The sequence below is a fragment of the Plectropomus leopardus genome, chromosome 13 (assembly GCF_026936395.1).
Source record: "Plectropomus leopardus strain MGB_pleo_1.0 chromosome 13, ASM2693639v1, whole genome shotgun sequence".
In the NCBI taxonomy this organism is placed as follows: domain Eukaryota; kingdom Metazoa; phylum Chordata; class Actinopteri; order Perciformes; family Serranidae; genus Plectropomus; species Plectropomus leopardus.
In genome coordinates, this window is record NC_142188.1 from 3,447,994 (window position 1) to 3,466,169 (window position 18,176).

The 18,176-nt window shown below is 42.4% G+C and overlaps 1 protein-coding gene across 3 annotated transcripts in view; it reads left to right on the top strand.

Annotated features, from left to right (window-relative positions):
- The window catches only part of atrnl1a (attractin like 1a), a 293,068-nt gene that overhangs the window by 265,214 nt on the left and 9,678 nt on the right, over positions 1-18,176 (top strand). For all 3 annotated transcript variants that reach the window (XM_088086416.1, XM_088086417.1, XM_088086419.1), the window contains one exon: positions 8,098-8,212. In XM_088086416.1, coding sequence (XP_087942542.1) covers positions 8,098-8,212 — 115 coding nt within the window. The remainder of the gene's footprint in view (positions 1-8,097; positions 8,213-18,176) is intronic.

An 18,176-nucleotide genomic window follows, 5' to 3' on the forward strand; every position in this document is an offset into this window, starting at 1 on the left:
CTTTTTATGTTTTATGCTGCTGCAGTTTTTTTTTAGTATTTTTCTTCTAACTTTTGACTAGTTTCTTGCTGATTATTGGGTTATTTCATCTTAAGTTGCTCATTGCCTTCTTTCCATATTTTGATAGGAAACCAAGCCAATTTACTCAGGTTTCAAAGAAATAATATTGTTTGACTTTTTTCTGCCTCGGTTGAAAAATGTTCCAGTCTCTGGTTGAATATTTTATACACTTTGGCTTTATTGTTAACTCTGCGGACTGTGAAAACCCCTCAGACAGAATAATGATTTTTTATTTATTTTTTTCCAGATAAAGTTGACTAAAATGACACATTTTTAACTCTGACAAGCACATTGCTCTCATTGATACCATAAAAATGATACTGATCTTAAAGAACAGATGAAATTGCAGCCAGATAAATTTCAAGCTTTAATACTTGTCTTGCTTTTTATATCCATTTTAATGTTGCAAACACATTTTGTTTCCCTCTGGTAGGACTACAGGGTTAAGTTCAGTATCTGGTTTGATATTTTGCTGCTCGGATGAAACACCTCACGAGACTGTGAGGCTTCAGCAGTCGGTTTATTACCTGTCTGACCACTGAAACAGTTTTTTTTCCTCCAAAGCAGAGATCTAAATGAACTGTCTAGACCAACTCGGCCCTGTCAGATCTCTGCACAACCCCGCACCTGTTCCATTATTGCATATTTCTGCTCTATAATTTCCCCTGCTTCTCTCTTTCCCTCTGTCTCCCTCTGTCTTATGTTCAGTCTGCGGTGCAGAGACTCTCCTGTCCTCCATTTCTTAACCAGTTTGTAACCCTAATATACTTTACAGCAAATACAGAGCATCACACTTAAAAAGCAAACATGTAAAAACAAAAATCCAGCGATAACAGAAATCTGGTGGTGTATGAGTCAAACAAACCCCGGACTTTCACCCTGGAGTTCTGTGTTTGCTTCCCGTCTGAAGCTGATGTTTTTTCTCTACACCTAACCATCCGCGCCAGCATGTGCGTTTGTTGACCTCCTGGCGTTGGTTGCTATGTGCTTTTGTGCTTTTGTTGCCTAAACATAACCACATGCAGCATAATCTCGCCGTGTGCTTGTGTTGACATCACAATAGAGCCACCCCCGAATGTAAGAGCAGATGCAGGACACCTAGAGCTTAATGTGAAGATGTGGAAGTCCAAAGCAGCAAGATGTGATGGCTTGGGATGAGAATGTGTTGAACACTATATTTCAAATTATAGTCAAAATAAACAATGTATCTCTGTCCATATGGCACTGACAGAGTGCACATATTTGACGAGTTTGGTGTGAGAACAGGTTAAATAATGCTCTTAATGCTCATGGCATTAAGAGCATTATTATAATAGTAATATAATTAGGCCATATTTCATCTCTCTAGACTCATCACAGAGTCTAGTCTCCAAAAAGTAAAACAGAACTGCGACTGAAAGCTGGAAATGTTGTCGTAGTTTCTCCACAAAAGGAAAATGTTAGAAAGGGAGAGAATGGTGGAGGAACTTCAGCTCAACAGTTAAATACTATTTATCCAAAATCAAGGTCTTCTGCTCTCTAATTTGGAAATATTAGTAAGTTATTTGGATATTCTCTTTTTCTAATTTATTTCTTAATTAGTCTGATGTTAGCACCTTTACTTTAATATTAGTTTACAGTCCTCGTCTGTTTCTCTGTCAGTTGCCACTTCTCATTCAAAACAAACAATCCACACGGTGCTGTTTATCGGACTCGGTCCTATTTTCATGCCTTGCTTGCTTTTCTGTAAATTACTTGCTCACTTGGATGGTTGGTTTAGGAAACTGCACTTTACTATATCTGTGATTTTGTGACACTTCTTCCAGAAGAGAAATTCAGCAGAACGCTGTTAGAGAACATAGCTTCAGAGGGGGAAAAGAAAGAGCTATTCAGAGAAAGATTAACTTTTGGCTCAATTTTCTGTGGCCTCAGACAATTTCTCCATCATGCTCCAGTAGCAGCCCCCCCCCCACCTGTAAATACTGCGCAATTGACCACTTTGTTCATCCAAGGAACAAAAATGGGACGACTGTTGCAACAATTGTTTGTTTGAAGTGGCTGCATGAGACAAGGAGAGATGTGGATGAAAAAGCTGGAGACGAGGGAGGGGAGATGAAAGGAGGCGGGCGATGAGACTGACACTTTGTTGAATGACCTCACCTCTTCTGAAACAAATATTTCCTCTTTTCTCTGTTTATTTCTGATGAATGAAAAGAGAAAGGAAAACAGACAGAAGACTCGAAAGACTGTAAAGTGACCTTGTCTAAGTTTCCAACTGTCACCTCCGCTGGTTGTTTCACTGTAGAGGAAATAAAAGACCTCAGTTAACGGAAACTTTCTAACCAGCGCGTCTTACATGATGACACATTGACGCGATGGAAGCTTTTCTTCTGTGCGACAAAAGCATGATGACGTAAAATGAGCACAAGAATAAAGTACCAACACAATAAATGCACTGTTGACGTTAGACCGAGTTATTTCTTTATTCCCTCTGTTCTCAGAGGAAAGTAAGATTAGCTAGAGTTTAACCATGAACTTTTCTGCAAAGCTGTGTTTAGTTAGAAAAAAAACCCAATAGGGTCTCTTTGAGGATCATCTTTGAAGGTTCTGTATGTGACATTAGGCAAGTTTCTATTACAGATTTTTACAAAACTAAAAACTAAGAAAAATTTCGAGATGACAATACTTTCACTGAGTGATTTCCTGTGACTTCTCCACAGCTGTATATATCAAACATACGGGATGCACTGGACATTGAAAAGAGAGAAAGAAATTAGAGAAAAATAAAACCGGTAACTTCTCCTGGGACTCCATTAATAATAACTATTAATTCTGTTAATGTGAAATCTGGCATTCACCAAAGATGGCACCAAAACCTGCACGCTTAATAAGAACAATATTTCTGGATTATTTCCAATAAATCTTCATCCAATGGAGGACTGATACTGCTCAGTATTGCCAAGTAGCCAATTTCGACATTGCACAGTCAGCAAAACTGTTGTCTGGTCTTAAGTGGCACTTGATATTTAAAATATAAATAAAAAGAGAGAGAGAGGCCGCTCTCGCTCCCTCTCTCTCTCTGTCAGGTCGGACCTCTGCTCTCTTCAGCTCTACTTAGTGGCCGTCAGCTGAGAAAGCTTTTACACTGGACAGACAGCTCAGCAGGATTTTACATTGACTTAAATGGCTACCTGGACTCCACCCTCCATCCAACCTCACCGACCTCTCCACTCGCCCCTCTCTCTCTCCTCCGTTCATTTCTACCTCTCTCTTCATTTTCACGTCTTCTCTCTCTCTCTCTCTCTCTCTCACTTACTGTGATTAGGTTGGGAAAGGAGCCAGAGAAACCTCTTACAGTCACCGTGGCTCTGCTTCATCATTTACACACACACACACACACACATGAAGATTCAGTAATACACACACACACACACACACACACACACACACACAGAATTCTCTGCTGTTGGATTTCACTTGTTAGCAGCCTGTTATTAAACATTCAGATCAAACGGTCCAGTGTGTGATGTGTCGGGGAGGTCGACCTGCTAATGGAAGTGTACACACATAAACTGCACCGGTTCTTCAACCTTCTTGTGTATGTGTGTGTGTGTGTGTGTGTGTGTGTGTGTGTGTGTGTGTGTGTTAAACATTTTGATAAGTTGCAGGTCTGTTTCTGTCACTAATGGCGAGTGTTTTGAGCTGCAGGTCTGACTGTGGCCTCCAGAGCGTCATGGCTGCAGAGCAGTTCAGAGTCAGTGACAGAGGAGGTGAAGGTCATACGATGTTAGCGATGCGAGTTTGGTTACTGGCAGCGTTATTACCTATGTGTATAATATATATATATATATATATATATATATATATAATATGCTCCCAAACAGTTCGATTTGGCAGCTTTCTCAAGTGACGCCGCCGGTTCACGCTGCGTGTGAATGCGCCTGGTGCTGTCCGGCCGTCTGCCAGTGCATAAAAACAGTGCAAACGGTTGTGTCCAACAGCGTTCTCATCTGACGCCGTCCAGCTGCACTTCAGTTGGACGCAGAAGGTGGCCTTTGTCATCACACTTTGTGACATATTAAGTTCTGAGTGAGAAAGAGCTGAAATAACACAGCACCGCAGCTAGAAACAAACCGTATGATGGACTTCACAGTGTTGTTGCAGCACCAGGGGTGGATATTCGCACCGGCCAAAAGACAAATGTGCATAGAAAATGCATGTGGCTGCTAGATTTGCGTCACTCACCAGCCAAAAACACAATGGTATGTCTTTGAGTGGCTGTAGATTTTGTAGTCCAGCGGCCACAGTGGCAGAAAGACAAAAAAGTTCATTTTCTAACGCTGTGGAGCGCTGAGAAAGATTTAAGCCAGTTCAACTTTTATTAGTAGTGCGTCACGCCCGTCAGCAGCAACAAGTGTTGGGCATCAGTTTGAGGCTTCCTGTCACTTCCTTTGAAAATGTATTGTAGTCTGTTGCTGTTAAGGGCAAAAAATACATCTTTTAGTAAAATTCATAACAAGCCTTTTCCTTCCAGTGCAGCTTGTTGACTCGATACTCGAGCAGCTTCTCTCACACGCAGGTGCTCATGTGACCGTTTGTTGACTCGTTTCTCTGCAGGTGTCTTTACTCTTTACTTAAGTGTGAATTTTAACGACCTTTAACACGACTAACTGGTAATTTCCTGCAGGAAATAGTCTCTCGTAAACATGATGCAATGCTTGTGAGTGTGTGTGTGTGTGTGTGTGTGTGTGTGTGTGTGTGTGTGTGTGTGTGCGTGCGTGCGTGCTCATGTTGCTGTGGTTTGTGTGCACCGTAGATCAAAGGAACTGGTGGATTGTACCTACCTACACACACACACACACACACACACACACACACACACACACACACACACACACAAAGAGTAAAGTGCTGTTGCTTTGGAAACCATCCTGACAGTCGCCACTATGAAGTAAATAAGAAAGAGAGCATTTGTTATTCGTGCGTGTCACGGTCAAAATATGTGTGTTTTTACAAGAAGAAAAAAAACTCGTGAATTCAGCGTCAACAAACACCTGTTATTCATTTTGCATCAGTTCTGTCCTCATTTTATTCTCTTCATTCTCAGTGAAATAAACCCCAGAACAGAACAATGAGTCATTGTTTTGTCTGTATATTACCTCAATCAGGAGAACGAGTGCTCGCTAATAGGAAGTTCTGGTAACGGAGTCAGTTTTGTGTGTGTGTGTGTGTGTGTGTGTGTGTGTGTGTGTGTGTGTGTGTGTTTAGTTAGTAGGGAATTCATCATTTCCTGACACTCTGAAAACACTAAACAAACAGGGGAGCCTCTCGCCTCTAATTATGCTGTACGCTCCAGCACTTAAACCTATTAGCACCGGAGGGGATGTTTACGTGTGTGTGTGTGTGTGTGTGTGTGTGTGTGTGTGTGTGTGTGTGTGTGTGTCCTCTCTGTGTTTGTACCAAGGTGGTCCAAATACTGTTGTTCTGTTAAGTTGAGAACTACTTTGACAGCAGCCTACTGTGTTGACGTGTCCTCTAATTACTCTGAATACATGCCTGCTGGGTGGTTAACATACTGCAGAACTCGGCTGTATTTCGTTCTTTAATCTACCTTTAGAAAGTTGGACGGTTGAGTTTGGTCCCGCAGATGATTTTTGAGTATTTGGAATTGAAGGTTACCCAAAGTAGTTACATATTTGGATGCTCACTTTGCTGTTTTAAACATTTATTTAGGATTATTGAGCACAGATGGTCTGTTTTTCCACTGTGACTCACTTTATATTTTTGCAGTTTGACAGAGCTTTGCTGCGAGCTTCCCATTTCAAGGCTACAACAACAACAGGGGTCCAGTTAAGGAACCAGAGCTGCACTAAACTGGGACTGGAAACGTACTGACGGAGTGAGAAACTAATAAACAAACGGTCATTTTTTGCACCGTTTTATTCACAGAATGCACACACACACACTAAAGAAAAATACAGACAGATTTGCTCGTCAGTCAGAGCCACAAGAACGAGTCAAAGAGAGACAAAACGGGTCAGAAACCATAAAGAAAAAGGAAAAACACTCAAGTAATCCGAGAAATGGGTTAATTATGTGTTTTATATAGAATATTGTGTAAAGAGGAAAGAACGGATGAGTGGACAGACTTGTGAGCTCTTTCTAAGTATATACATACTGTGTGTGTGTGTGTGTGTGTGTGTGTGTGTGTGTGTGTGTGTGTGTGTGTGTTCATGTCTCACTTCCCCAGAGACCACAGTCATAAACAGGGTCCATCTCTGTGACCTCTGTGGTACGGAGTGGCAGGAGGGTCAAACCTGATCGATAGCTCGATGGCTCTCCTCCTTGTTGTGTTTTCCGATGTGAGGAAACATGATCTCAGCCAATAAATATCATACAGACAGAAGGACGCAATAATTACAGAAGAGTCTGTTTCAAAGACACTGTGCAGGAGGGTTATTTTTCTTCCATTTTTAATTTACTGTTAGCCACCCCCCCCAGAAAACATGACCTATAAAAGTGCTGAAAAATAAATATAGTTTTCCGGACATTTCCCTTATTATTTTGGATAATTCTGTTATAATCCTCCCCTTAAAAAAAACAACAGCAAAACAAAAAAACAGTTTCACTAAACTAAAATAGTAAAGTAAACTTACAAGAAAATTAAAAGCAAAAAAATCAAGAAAATTACTTTTAAAGAAGTGCTATAAAAAGGAGGATTTATTTTGTTTCATTTTTTGTGACTTAAGTTTATATTATAATAAAATTGCTAAGATAAATAAAAATTTCCGGACAATTTTCCCCTATTCCCCTTTTTAAAAACTAATATTTAGGACATTTTCATATCTTTTAATAATTTTGCTTATTTCATGCCAGGTTGATCATTGCCTTTTTCCCCATGATTTAGAAAGAAATCAACCTAGTTTAGCTCGTGAAAAGGCGTCTAAACGCAGCACAAGAAAACTGATGTCGTTGCAGGTTTCAGAGGGTTAAAACCTTTTAAATAGTGTCATTTTGCAAGAAAGCAACTTATGGAAACACAAAATAAAAGTGAAAATACATTTAAATAGGTTTACTTTTTGGGTGAATCTGCAAAAAATGCAAAACAAACAATTACTCTTACATACAGACTATGTTATTGGATGTTTTGGCTCCTTTTTTCAATAGATCGGATGTGATCTATTGATATTCGTGATCGTGCGTTCAGTGAGACTCTATAGACTAAACAGCTGATATCTAAACACATACACACTCACCTAGACAGATGTATGGATTGATCTCCTACCTGCAAACATTAGCTGCACAGCAGGCGGAGCTCCGCAGGCTGCCAGTCTGCCTGCTTCCCCAGCTGGGAGCTTTGATCGTGGGGCAGTATGGATCTGGATTGTGCAGCATGAGCTCCGGGTGTCTGCAGCATCCGTCAGATAAACTGGCTCGCTGCTCTGTTGGCACCTTCCTAAACATGGTGTTTCTGCAACTCTGCTCACTTTCACTCTCAAAAAAAAAAAAAAAAAATCCATGAATTTTTTTTAGCCATCAGAGTTTGTAATATGGATTTGAACAGGTTCACAAAATTACATATTGTAGTTAAAATTTTAATTTGGAACATTTTTATTTTTTATGTTTGCCCAGACATTATTTTTTTTCATTTTATCTTTCAATTTTTACGTCATTTGAATTAATTTTCATCAAGCTTTGGAAACCAATGTCAAAACTGATACATAATGTAATACAATTATTTTCCTTTTTTTTACTATAGATATACAGAGAGATATTCCAATTCTAATGTTTAATGTCTTTCTTAAGTGTTAAAATAATTTTTGCAAATAAAAATGATTATTTTAATCAAAATAAAGCATTGCTGCAGTAATGACATCTTGTCTCTGTAAGGACACACTGTTGGTGGTAATAAAGTAATCTTAAAAATGTCAGCAGTTGCAGAAACACACACATAGTGAGACTGGTGGTGTAATCTGGTAAATTTGTTTCATTCAACATTGTGTTTATACCTTGTGTGTGTGTGTGTGTGTGTGTGTGTGTGTGTGTGTTTGTGTGCAGGCGGCGCCAAAGCCCATAGCCATGGAGCCGTGTTGGGGGAGTCGAGCAGGTGTTCTGACGGTGCTGCTGTATCTGCCCAGAGTCCCGTCTGGGATCCCTCCACCAGGACAGTCAGGTACGACACACACACACACACACACACACACACACACACACACACACACACACACACACACACAGACGAGTCAGCAACATATATGTTATTTGGTTTGTGATCCGGTTTGATATCTGTTCATCTGAATTTGACTAAATTGATGAATTGGCTGTAAAACTCAAAGCTTCTGTTAACATGATGTCGCACATTTTCTTTTTTATCTGCATAGTTTCAAACTTGGGCCGTATTGTGAGACGGCTGTGGCCCTAGAACGATCATTCGCTAATCAATACTAAACCCCAAATTGCTCCCAATGGCTGTGCTATTGGAGCGTGAGTGCGTGTGAATGTCGAAACTGAAAAGCAAGTGGCACATTGTGTTGAAGCCTCTTTCGTAAGTGTGTGAATGTACTGTACGTGTGCTGCTGAGTCATATTACGTCAGTTACAAGCCTGAGAAAAAAAAAACACAAAAAGGGTGTTTTTTTTTTTTTTTTACCTTTTTCTTAAGTTTATTTTGAAAAGAGACTGAATTTGAGGAGTAGAAACTACATTTCCTGTGAAAAAGGATGTTTATTTTGTAAAGCGATGATGCATGTAGTGAGCTTATACCGGCAGGCCGTCGCTGACGCAGGAGGAGCTACTGTGGCTCAAGAGGTAGAGCGGGTTGTCCTCTATCCGAAAGGTTGGCAGTTCGATTACCAGCTCCTCCACTCTGATTTCTGAATTGTGCTTGGGCAAGATACTGAACCCCAAATTGTTCGGTAGCTGTGCTGTTGGTGTGTGGCTGTTTGACTGTGTAAAAGCTGATTAGCCGGTGGCACCTTGTACAGTCGCCTCGGCCACCAGTGTGTGAATGTGTGAATGACGTATGTAGGGACGTAGTGTGAAAGTGCTTTGAGTGGTCCAACAACTAGAAAAGCGCCATACAAGTGCAACTGAATTTATTTAGTCTAAAAACCCTGCGTTGTTGGTTTTTGGAGTGATTGCTTGTTCGATGTCGGGTTATTAACGGTGCCTTTGTGTTGTGCACCAGTCAGCTGGTGCACAATACTTTGTTTTTATTGAGATAAAAAACTGCTGCCTCAATCATACTTTGTGCTGATAATTTTGAGACGGCAGGTGCATAATGACCCGCTGCATTAGACGCCGCTATTAGCAGACCGTCTTTATGTCCAACTGTCAGACACTCAGCAGACACGGCTAATGCTCCTTTTAACGATTAAGTGTAACAGACATCAACTGTCCTACTGGTGTTTTCTTCTTTTTTTTATTTCATCGTCTCTGTTGTTGTAAACTGTCAGCTGTCTCCAACGCATGAAATCCCACAGCCTCGTCATTGTAGGCCCACAAAAACGCGGTCCACCATGTGTGATCCTTTTACAAGTTGAGCCGCTTTCAGCAGCTCAACGACGTCTCAAAAGGCTCCAGATGTAGCGAGCGGTGATTCTCTTGTGCCTCGCGGCGGCTTCCCATCAGCTCACATGTAAAACAGGCTCTGGCAGATTAAACAAAAGCAGAGTAAACACACTAAAATGTGGAGGCATCCGAGGCATCTGCAGAAATATCTCCGCTGTCTCGTCTGCAGCCACATGGCAGGTAGCCTTGTCGTGTCGAAGGCTGTTTTACAGCCCGCAGGTTACTGGCTGAAGCCCTGTGAGTCATAGTGGACTGAAGTCGTTGCTCTTTCAGCCTGTGAGTTACAGTTTAATGCCTAAAATGAGAATGGCAGTCCATGGTATCTGTGGGTGTAATTCCTATCTTAATGTTGTGCAGGGCTGCAATTTGGGGAAAAAAACATGTTTTATACGCTACAATGACGTAATGCTTAGTCATCAAGTTCAATGACTCATACAGTTGAGAAGTGACGTGCGTGATGTGGATTTAGCTGTTTGTGCTTTTCTGAAACAGTCTGTTTCTATCTGGACTGGCCTGATGAGCAGGTGGTCTGCAGGACAAAAGACCTCAGTGGGTTAACCCTTTAAAACTCTGAGCAACATCACTTTTCATTTGCTTTTTTCAGTTCCCTTCATGAAAATTTAAACCTTTGAACCCTGAAAATTGGTGCTATATCTTCCAAAAACTTGGAAGATATAGCAACTTTGTAAGAAATGATCCATAGATTGCAAGAAAAAAATAGATTTTAAAAATATATATTTAAAAAAAACTAGGAAAAAATGTGTAAGAAAAAGAAAAATGAAAAGCTAAGAAAATCACTGTTTATAATTATCATAATTACATAAAGTCATGAAAAAGAATTTTATTTTTTAAGCTTTTTTCTCTGGTCATTTCCTTGTTTGTTTTTTTTTAAATCAAAAACAATTTTTAGGTTTTTGTTATCGTTTATAGTCATTTCTTGCTCATTTTTGAGTCATTTCTCATCTGTCTTTGCTCATTGCTTTCCTCCTGTATTTCGTGCTCAGGTTTCAAAGGGTTAATCAATTTATTGTGTAGAATATGAACATAACATGTTGAGGGTCAATTATCTGCTGACAGGTGTAACGCCAGATCTGCTTTTCTTTTTTTGTTATTGGAGTATCTTTTGGTTTTGAAAGACTCTGGGAAATTGTGAGCAACTTTATTTTTTTCCTGACACTTTTTTAGACTTTTTTCTCGACTTAACAAGTAATCAGTGAATGAAAAATGGTGAACATAATGTCAGCTGCTTTCTGCTGTCATTTGGGATTTTATTGTTTCACTGCTGGAAGCAGGTTTTGTAGGAAAATTCAGCTGATCTCTTAAAACAGCACTAAATTAATGCAGAAAGCAGGAAAAATGACAGGGAAGCAGCAACATGACATAAATTTTGCAGATCAACAATTTTCAAGCATTCATTTAAAAATCAAACTGTTTACTGTGATGCCGGTATGTTCTTTCTTTTAGTATCAGCGTGTCTTTCACGGTGATCTAATGAATTATTCAGAGAAACTCTTGACATATGGCACCTTTTAAAGAAGCTCTGATGTGGTTAGACCTGCCTGGTTCCCATCCAACACTTACTGTTGGATCAATTGTTCCCCTAAATGAGACATCCTGACTTTCCACAGTCTGAGCTCATGTTGCCGCTATAGACGGACGACACGCGATATCCCCCGCTCGCTCCAGCCGACCACCGCGCGGCTGCAGGAATCAGTGAAAAACCAGAAGCACTTCCTCGCAGACCTGACCGAGGCCGGCGGCGTTCTGCTCCGTCAGCATGAGGCCAATCTTCTTTCCCTCCGGCTCGACTTCCACCTCAGTCCACCTTACACTCCCAGGCCCGTCTCTCTTTATATTTTCCCTCCACCCTGCAGCTTTTTTGGGAGGCTGCTGTCAGTTTGTCTGTTGGTAGTTTTGGTCTTCAGAAAGCGGACTGTATGTAACCGGAGCAGGTGTGAGGAGCCTTTCTTCCTCCAGGCAGGAAGCAAAGCCTTCAACACGGCGAGTACCTGACAGAGGAAACGAGCGGAGCAGACGGAAAATGTAGCACTTTGCAGCAAAGCATTTTTCTGGAGCTGTGCAGAAGGAGCTTCATATTGAAGTCTTTAAATATGGCGACTGCAGTCTCAAACAGAGGAGGGAAAAATGTCAGCAGTGTGAGAGTGAGCGTGTAGGAGAAAGAAAGTAAAAGCTTTAAGGAGATTTTAGGCCTGATGTCGCTGCAGGAACTTGGGGGTAGTTTTATGTGATCTCGCTCATTGGTGTGTGTCTCCACCGCAGGAACCACAGGACAGTTTCACAGGACTTTTCCTGGGGCAAAACAAGTCTCTGCCTCGGGGTAGCTACTTCCAGCCCGGTCTCACTCCGAACGCAAATACATCCACTCTGTCAGTGCTTCAAGTGTACAGGCGTGATGCCGAAGCCACCCTCCAATCGCGACGTGGCTGAGCGGCGTCAGATGAGAACACGTTAGGACAGAACCGATGGAGACAAGAAAGCAACTTGCGCTTTTAAATGCGCTCGGCACAGGCGGTGTCACTTGAGAACACGGCTGGATCACATGCACATAAGACGCTGAAGGGCATCATCGGATAATAACGCTGCCAGTATCAACGTAATAAGGAGCGTGAGGGCGCTTACAGGGCGGGTCGGTTGGGGAGCTGGATGGGAAAAATGACTTTTGTGTGGGAGTCCAGAGTTCATTTGTGTGATGGGCTTTTCCTTTTGTGCCTCTTTTGCTTAAACCTAACCGTCCGTGACGTTGTTGCCTCATTCAAACCATCATGACGGTCCGTGCTGTTATGTAAGTACAAGGATCCTGCTGCTTCATCCCACCACCACGTGCATTTGTTGCCATCACCGTAACGGCATCCGGGAGTGACGCAGAAGGAACCTAAAACGTCATAACTCGAGGCTGAAGGTCACTGACGGAGCGACACCGTGTGGCGAGTTGGGATGAAACGTGTTGGTAACTCAGGGTAGTTTTACGGCGTCCTGCCCATTGGTGCATGTCTCCACCGCAGGAACCGCCCCTGTAGGACATTTTTCAAGAACTTTCACACTGGCGAAACAAGTCCCTGCCTCGGGTATATACCTCAGTGCCGCCCTCAACAACTTCTGAGGGACGTCAACAAAACGAGCCGTTTTTAATGCTGCATTTCTGTGATGTCTTAATAATCCGAATGACAACTTTCCCTCTCTCATGTTGGAAAAACAGCTCGACTGGCTGTTGGTTGAAGTCCAGCGCTGCAATTCCAGGAGACAAAACTACAAATAAAACCAGTTTAACAACATTTAAATAGCTTAAAGTCAGTGTCCACGTATCAGAGTGAGACGACTGTTATTTCTCCGGCAGTTTTTCTCTTCACTGCCTTTGACCACCTGATGTTTTGGACATTAGCTCATCACAGCAGCAGCAGTCTAATTGTCAGGAAATTAGGGCCAATAAGAGTCCTGTCTGTTCTAGTCAGGCTGCTCTCGGGGGGACGTCCAGGCTCTTCTGTTGTTTTCTCATCAAATCGATGAGATAGCCGTCGCTCTCTGAAGCCTCGAGTCGATGCTCGTGTCTTTGTGCAGTGATCAGAGGGTCCGTCGTGATCACAGATACGAGCACTGTACATGCAAACATGTAACCGCACATTCAACAACTTCAAAAAGCATGAAGGAGCAGATAAAAGTCATCGACTAAAAAAAAAAAAAAAAAGAGTGAGAAATCGCCCACCCATCATTCGTCCCCAGTCTCTGGCTCCTCTCCTCCCTCCATCCTCCCACCTCTGCTCCCCAGAGGACGCTCTGCATAGGGTCAGACTGCAGTCCTCCATTGATGTTAGCATGTATGAACGTGAAGTCACTGCGGGCTAGCTCCGCCCACCCTCAGTGGGAGACACTTCAAGAGGAATCCTCGATGAGCAGGCCTATTTTAGCTCGCCTTCCCTCGCACTGTCTTCTCTTTCTTCTCTTTGTTTTCTGCTTGTCCTCCTTCGCTCTGCTCCCCTGAGGTGTTACCAATAACTGACCCTTTATATGTAAAAGGGAGAAGAAGAGAAAACACCCATGTTGGTTTGAGAAGAGGCAAAAATACGTCTGCAGCACCAGCAGCATCCTACAGTTTCTCTGCTGTTTCTTATCACATACACCTCAGTCTGTCCTGTTGGTTCTTTTTCTCTTTCTTTTATTCCCAGTATTTCTTCTTCTGGTGTAAAATCCTGTGTCAGTCTGGACTCTCCTTCCTAAACACTTTAATGTCCAGTCAGAGTCCGTGTTGTAGTTGATGACAGTGTACAGACAGCTGCTTGCAAAACAGTTGTAGCAAATCTTAAAGCAACAAGTGCTAAATCTACCGTGAGAATAAACCAGCACGTTCTCATCCCAGCTCGTCACATGATGCCGCTCTGTCACTGACCTCCTGCGTCAGCTGCTCCAGACTGCCGTTACTGTGATGTCAACAGATGCACATGATGGGATGAAGCAGCACGCTCCTTATGTTTACAGCGCGAACCGTCATGATGGATGTTATTAGGCAGTAAAGTCACGGATGGTTAGGTTTGGAAAAAGAGGCACATGGTAAGACATGGAAAAAGACATCTACATGGGAAGTGAGCTCCTGACTCCAGCACAAAAGTCAGCTGTTTGTGGGACACCGCCACCTCCCAAACCACCCGCCTGCCCTGTAAGTGCGCTTGCACTCCTTATATCACGTGGTTACTGCCAGCGTTATTACCCGACAATGTCCTTCAGTGTTTTATGCACGTGACCAGTTCTCAAGTGATGCCACCCATGTGCGTTGCATGTGGACGTCACTGGCCTCCACAGGCGTCAAATAACAACGCCACCCGTTTTATCTGAGTTCATTCAGAGTGCCGTCCAGCTGCTTTCTTGTAGGATGTGAAAAGTGGCTTTTGGTGTCACGCTCATACACAGAAAGCACAGAGCGCACGTATTTGATGAGTTCGGAGTGAGAACGGGCTGGTAGATTGCATCGCAGTTGATGACATCATGTTTGCAAAACAGTAATGGCGGCTCACGAAGCAACAAGCACTGACTCTTAGTAGAATAAGCTCAGCAATAAGTGTCACACAAAAAGATTCAATAACAACAAGCAGATGCCCTTCCAGAGTTTCTCAGAAGAAAAAGCATTTTTCCGTTCTGCTGTGCTGTACCCACTTCTCTTTATACATCCATGATGTGACCTGAGAGAGACGTTAATCCCTAGAAGACGCTGGAGGACAAATGATAATCAATGTATCAACAACTACCACTGCTCCTGACATGCACTCTTCACTTGTAGTGCTTTGTGCTTTTGTGCTATTTTGTTTTAACCATACGTAAAAGAAACAATATTCACGTTTCATTCAGGCTGTGGTGTTGCATCACATATCACCATGGGTGTATAAAGATCTGGATACAGCACAGAGGCAGGGCTTTATTCATTCCTACGAGAGCTGCTCAGCAGCACATGAAGCAAAAAAAGCTCTATTTCTATGGTATAAAAGTACCCGGATCTTCCGCATCTTTGGACACATGAGGTTGCACAGCGGAGACTTACGGCGGCCGAGCACGGCTGAGTGCGCGCGAGCGGGAAACTTCTGCCAGCAGAGCAACTGACTTTCAGTTTAACGCTTTGGTAGCTTGAATGCCGGTCTAAAAAATTTTAATCAAGCGGCTTTTTAGACTTTACAAATGTTGGCGAACTGGATGGCTAAAATCTAGACAGTGAAATTTGTCGTTTTGCAGCGGTTTATGCACTGATTTACAGACGTCTCTTACCTAATGTAAGTCAGTGGGAAAAGAATTTCAGGGCCGGTGGGCATCATGTGGCGGACCCGGACGATGTAATCTCACTTTTGGACACTTCTTGTGTGCATGTCCCACATGGCAGCTGTTACAACACCTCAGATGTAAAAGACATCTAATCAGCAATTACATCCTGCAAGGCTGATGCACGGACTCTGTAGTTGCATTATAGTTTTGGAAATAGCATACATGGTGAGCACTTTTTCTTTACTAATTTGTGTAAGCTGAGCTTTCAAACTCTGAATTGGCCTCTTCGCCTCTCCACAGGCTGGTCTGTGTGATGAGATTACAAGCTGCAGAAGTAGAGGAGGTCTCTAAGCTCTTGTGTAGCTTTTTCTCCTCTCTGATCTAGTGAGACGGAAACATGCTCACATAACGCACACATCGCCACGTTTAGAGCCAAAGCAAATTCCCTGATAATATAATCATTTTTTTGCACAATTCTCGGCCCAATAATCCAACCAGGAATCCTGACAATGACAGTGAGCGGAGGCGACTCACTGCTGCGAGTGTCTGACAGCTCTTGTCAGCCAAATTGCAGCCGACGACTCACACATGGTGCCTGCCTTCGAGAGCGACTCGCGCAGGAGAGGAACAGCTTGACCACTGAGTGACTGTTCGACTGATTCAAAGTCACAGTGGCCTGACGTGATGGACAAAGCGGGACAAAAAGACGGACAGCAGGGCCGGTGGAATAGACAGAGGGATAGATGGGAAAAAATGGGGAATGAGCTCTTATTTCCATCTGCACAGCCTCTGTTTCATGTCATCTTTCTCCTGTCGGTTTTACCTCTTTAAGCTGTGCCTCCCACGGCTGCAGTTGTTTCATTTTTTAATGTTTCACATAAAATGGGACTCAATCAGTGCTTAATGGATTTAGCAGGCTGCGCAGATTCTCAGTTTGGTGCAGCAGAGTTGTTGAGGAAGGAGGGAAAGAGAAAGACAGGAAAGACAGCGGGCTGCGTTTCCCCCTCAGCCTCTCTCAAGCTTAGATAGTGGGTCAATAGACAGAGGCGCGGCGGCATTCACAGCCGCCTTTTCCAGCGCTAATCTGCCTATTCAGCAGCAGAGATGGAGCTGGAGTACGAGAGAGAGAAAGAGGGAGAAAATACAGGTACTGTAAGATGTTGAAAGTCTTTGTGAGTAAAAATAGAAGGAGCAGCGCGAGAGAGAAAAGAGGCATTAAAAGGCTGAGAGGTTCGATTCGAAAGTGTCGTGTAAATTCTATAAAAACACTTGAGTGAAAACAGGTAGAAAGTTGCAGACGGAGAAGTAGATTGAAGGAGTTGTTGAATAAGTGCAGTAAGTGGTACGAGTCCATGTCGACGCCCCCTCACCCATAAAACCTGATTTGCATATTGCCGCAGCGAAGCTGAGATGATAAGTCCTTGTGGTTATGCTTTGATAAATCCACTCCTGGTTTCCTCTAAACCATCTGAGAAGTAGGAAGAAAATATAATCCCCCTCCTATCTCTCCCTTTCCTTTACTTCCTCACTGCTCCGATCTCTTCTATCCCTCTGCAATCTTCCTCTCCTCTCAGCTTCACTCTCTGTTTGCAGTGACAGTGTTGCACAATCTTTAAGGCAAATTTATGAGATTGCTGCAAATAAAATTTCAACCAGCTCATATTTCCATCAGCTTCCTGTATGTGAACATCTTGCACAGTATTTGACAAAAGTGCATTTTTATATTCATATTTCTGAGCGCCGCTGACTGAGACATCACTGCACATGTTAACGGATGTTAACGGACTGAAGGAGGCCGACACAGGGACCGTTTTTTCAGCATTTAATTCGGTCTGCAGGAGATAAAAACGACACATACCCAGCTAGCAGGGAATGTTCCCCCAACGTTGACTAACATTACCTACAAGTTGCAATAATGTTTTGAAGAGAACAGTTTAAAGAAATGTTCAAAGAACATTTCCAGTTGTTTATAATTTAAAATAATGTTTCTGTGAGGTTAAATGCTGACTAAGACGTAACGTTTGAACTGCAACATTTTGAGGATGTTTTGATGTTGAAAGGTGACGGATCAGAAAATGTTCTTTTTATAAAACATTCCCACAATGTTACATGAAAACAAAGAAAGAACATTTAGAACAAGCAGTCAGAACATGTTATTGAGGCCTGAGATTACAGAACCTTTTTTTAAAAAAAAATAATATTAATAATATTTAACATTTTTTAAACTTTTTATAGAGAATGTTACCTTAACTTTAAGAAGAATATTCTGGGAACTAAAAGAAAATTTTCCACTGAAAACATTAATTAAACATTGCATTGCTTGCACCGTTCTCAGAGCGTTTTTAGAACCAAACATTAATAGTTGGGTAAATTGCTTTCTGGTCTCATTTTCTGCACCTCAGCTCCTAAACCACAGATTTAACACACGACTAAAGCTCCACATTGACCGTGTGACATCTGGCAGCGCAACTAATTATAAATCATGCCCAAAAAGTTACGTGAAAACATCCTCAAAACTCACATTTTAACGTCTCGTGCGCACAGGCTACATCCTCGCCACAGCAGCCGCAGGTTCAGTTCTGACCTCGACTCTTCGCTGCATTCATCCCCTCTCTCTCCCCCTTTGAGCTGTCATATTTTATAAAGGCAAAAATCCCCTTTTTCTATTTTTAAAAATGTAGCTGAGGAGATCGAGGGAGGTGACATGCAACAATGGCCACAGTGTCATCTTGAACCAGGGATGCTGCAGTCACCTCAGACAGCTCGACTTCGTATTTCTTTATTTTCTTGACTTTCTGATGGAGTGGA